The sequence below is a fragment of the Camelina sativa genome, chromosome 15 (genome assembly GCF_000633955.1).
Source record: "Camelina sativa cultivar DH55 chromosome 15, Cs, whole genome shotgun sequence".
NCBI classification, from domain to species: Eukaryota; Viridiplantae; Streptophyta; class Magnoliopsida; order Brassicales; family Brassicaceae; genus Camelina; species Camelina sativa.
This window is the reverse complement of record NC_025699.1, coordinates 7,166,731-7,169,751: the sequence shown is the minus strand read 5'-3', so window position 1 is coordinate 7,169,751 and position 3,021 is coordinate 7,166,731. Positions and strand designations below refer to the sequence as shown.

General features: G+C 37.6%; 1 protein-coding gene across 1 annotated transcript in view; it reads left to right on the top strand.

Moving 5' to 3' along the window:
- LOC104745817 (serine/threonine-protein kinase 3-like) overlaps positions 1 to 3,021 on the top strand; it is an 8,560-nt gene that overhangs the window by 939 nt on the left and 4,600 nt on the right. Inside the window, exons 2-14 of the mRNA XM_010467170.2 lie at positions 4 to 137; positions 249 to 305; positions 571 to 598; positions 684 to 806; positions 956 to 1,067; positions 1,161 to 1,198; positions 1,303 to 1,356; positions 1,836 to 1,904; positions 2,021 to 2,137; positions 2,256 to 2,324; positions 2,415 to 2,494; positions 2,678 to 2,806; positions 2,882 to 3,013. Of these exons, the coding sequence (XP_010465472.1) occupies positions 43 to 137; positions 249 to 305; positions 571 to 598; positions 684 to 806; positions 956 to 1,067; positions 1,161 to 1,198; positions 1,303 to 1,356; positions 1,836 to 1,904; positions 2,021 to 2,137; positions 2,256 to 2,324; positions 2,415 to 2,494; positions 2,678 to 2,806; positions 2,882 to 3,013 (1,103 nt within the window). The 5' untranslated portion in view covers positions 4 to 42. The remainder of the gene's footprint in view (positions 1 to 3; positions 138 to 248; positions 306 to 570; positions 599 to 683; positions 807 to 955; positions 1,068 to 1,160; positions 1,199 to 1,302; positions 1,357 to 1,835; positions 1,905 to 2,020; positions 2,138 to 2,255; positions 2,325 to 2,414; positions 2,495 to 2,677; positions 2,807 to 2,881; positions 3,014 to 3,021) is intronic.

The following is a 3,021-nucleotide window of genomic DNA, read 5'->3' as shown; positions in this document are numbered from 1 at the left end:
CAGTGGGAGAGTAGAGCGAGTGTTTTTTCCTTGTATGTGGAGATGGAAGATGTTGCGGGTTTACAAGAGGCAGCTGGAGCCAGATTTAGTCAGATTGAGTTGATTGGAAGAGGATCTTTTGGTGATGTCTATAAAGCGTAAGTATCTATTCATGTCAGTTTGGAATAATGGGATTGGCATTTATCTATTAGTTCATGTGATAAAGTCTTATCCTTTTTGTATGCTGAGCTGGTGCTGTTGCTTATCAGGTTTGATAAGGACCTCAATAAAGAAGTTGCCATTAAAGTAATCGACTTGGAAGAATCGTGAGTACATTTTCTATTTTAGTTCTTTCTTCTCATGTATGCACTTCTTCTCTTAAGACTTTGGATATTATAAGTTGAGTTATTACATTTTGTAAGTCTGTGAACGTTTTGTTCACGATTCTTAAAAGGATAAAGGACAGTAATCTTTCCTTAAGTTTTACTAGACGTATAGATTCAGCTGTTAGTTATAGTGTGTTTGGTTGAGCATACCATAATCATCCTCAGTAATTTTCTAACTAACCTTTTTTTAATTGATATCTGACAGAGAAGATGAGATCGAAGATATCCAGAAGGTATCTTCTTCATTGACGTCAATTGCTGTGCTTAATATTTGTGTGTAGGGATTGTAATGCTCATTTTTGTTTGTTTGACCCTCAGGAAATTTCAGTCTTGTCCCAATGTCGTTGCCCGTATATTACCGAATACTATGGTTCTTATCTTCATCACACCAAGTTGTGGATCATCATGGAATATATGGCTGGTGGCTCTGTTGCTGATCTTGTATGTCAACTCACTATTTTTGTAGTCAGAACATAAAAGAATTTTGGAAGTAAAACTCTGTGTGTGGTGATGCACGCACGGTGGAGATCCTGTGTCTATATTCTTTCTGATGCAACTTATAATTCTCAAAAGTGATATATCTTGTGCAGCTTCAATCTGGTAATCCGTTGGATGAAACATCAATCGCTTGTATCACACGCGATCTGCTTCTTGCTGTTGAATATCTACATAATGAGGGAAAGATCCACAGAGACATTAAAGGTTTTGTGTGCGTTAATATAATTACTGTGGTTTATGTGATGAAATGTGTTTAACTGCTTGGTGTATATAATCCCTTTCTTTTCTTCTTTGCAGCTGCTAATATTTTGTTGACCGAGAATGGAGATGTTAAGGTTTTTTTGTTACTTTTATTATAGCAGTAAAATCTTCCATATCTTCTGTTTCAAAAATTAGTTGTGTGAGCTTCATCCTCAACATCCTTTTCACTCTGTATCAGGTGGCGGACTTTGGTGTGTCTGCTCAGCTAACGCGGACAATATCAAAAAGGAAGGTGCTTACTCTACTATGCCAATGATCACTGTTGATTTTGATTCTTGTTACTGATTCAACTTTCTGATGTGCAATGTATCTTTTATGGCCCCATAATATATGAGGAGGGCTGGTGATAAAGTTTCTGGTCTCCTTGTTTAGATTTTGCTGCTTGCGGTCTATTGACTTTTACTGAATTAAGTTTTCACGGACTATTATACTCTTGAATAGTCCAATTCACTAGGTCATTATTATTGTACAGCCTATCTGCAGCCCCGGTTCCAATTTCTCATATACAGCCTTACATAGTAGAATCCTGTGCATGTTTCAATTATGGAAATATTTATATGTTAGAAGAGATCTTCTGAAAGAGAGCCTTAACAAAAAAGCTTCTCTTATCAATTCGGATAACTCTATAGTTCTCTGCTGAGGGTTTAGAATTTTCGTTCATTCATCAGGGCTCATCTGGGTTGTGTGCGCTGATATGTTAAACAATGACAGACTTTTGTAGGAACCCCATTTTGGATGGCACCAGAAGTGATTCAAAACTCAGAAGGGTATAATGAGAAGGTATCTCGTCTATATGCTGATCTTCACCTCTTCTAGCTTCACATGTCTTATGTTTCAGCAAATCTAATATTTTTGTGGCCAATATGTGTCTTTGGCTGGGATTGTTGTCATTTTAGGCAGATATTTGGTCGCTTGGAATTACGGTTATTGAGATGGCAAAAGGAGAACCTCCCCTAGCTGACCTTCATCCTATGAGAGTGCTTTTTATCATACCTCGGGAAAATCCACCTCAGGTTTCACATTTTTTCATTTTAAACATGATAACGTTATGGCCTCGGTGAAATTTTGGCACTGCCATTTCTTGATTGTGAAGCCGCCTTTAATGTTTAACGTTCTTTCTTTTCTGTGCAGTTAGATGAGCATTTTTCCCGTCCGATCAAGGAGTTTGTTTCATTATGCTTGAAGAGGGTCCCTGCTGAGGTTTTTATAGTGCAATCCTTGATATCTTTGTTTTTTTTTACCAGCAGCAGTGGGATTTCATGATCTCTTATTCAAGTCTTATACTTTCAGAGACCAAGTGCTAAAGAACTTATTAAACACAGATTTATTAAGAATGCTAGGAAAAGTCCGAAACTTCTTGAGAGGATAAGGTCTGATGCTTTTTCTCTTCAACGGATTTGGCATGTGATTTCAATTATGACTTTCCTAATTTGATTGTATGTCAAAAGTAACATTTAGATGGTTTTCCCGTATGTTTGTTTTGATCTTTTATATGCCAAAAGAAAATCCAGAATAAGCACGATTGTTGTTCTGTCCTTTTTTCCTCTTTAAAGAGAGCGGCCAAAGTACCAAGTAAAAGAGGATGAAGAGACACCTAGGAATGGTCCCAAAACTCCAGTTCTATCATCTGGTACTGTTAGGGTGGCTACAGATGAAAGAAGCCAAGGCACTCCTGGATCTAGGTTCGATGAATTTTCTGTGCTTGGGGTTTCTTCTGTTACTTGTTTGAAAATCTCTCTATTAACTCGTAGCTACAGTTTTCAGGGGAATACTGTCAAAAATGCTGGATGGGACTTTAGCGTTGGGGGGTCACAGAGTATTGGAACTGTTCGTGCTTTAAAACCTCCTCAAGCGAGAGAGAGGCGCCAAGAAGTTTCTTCTAATCATATTTCGCAAA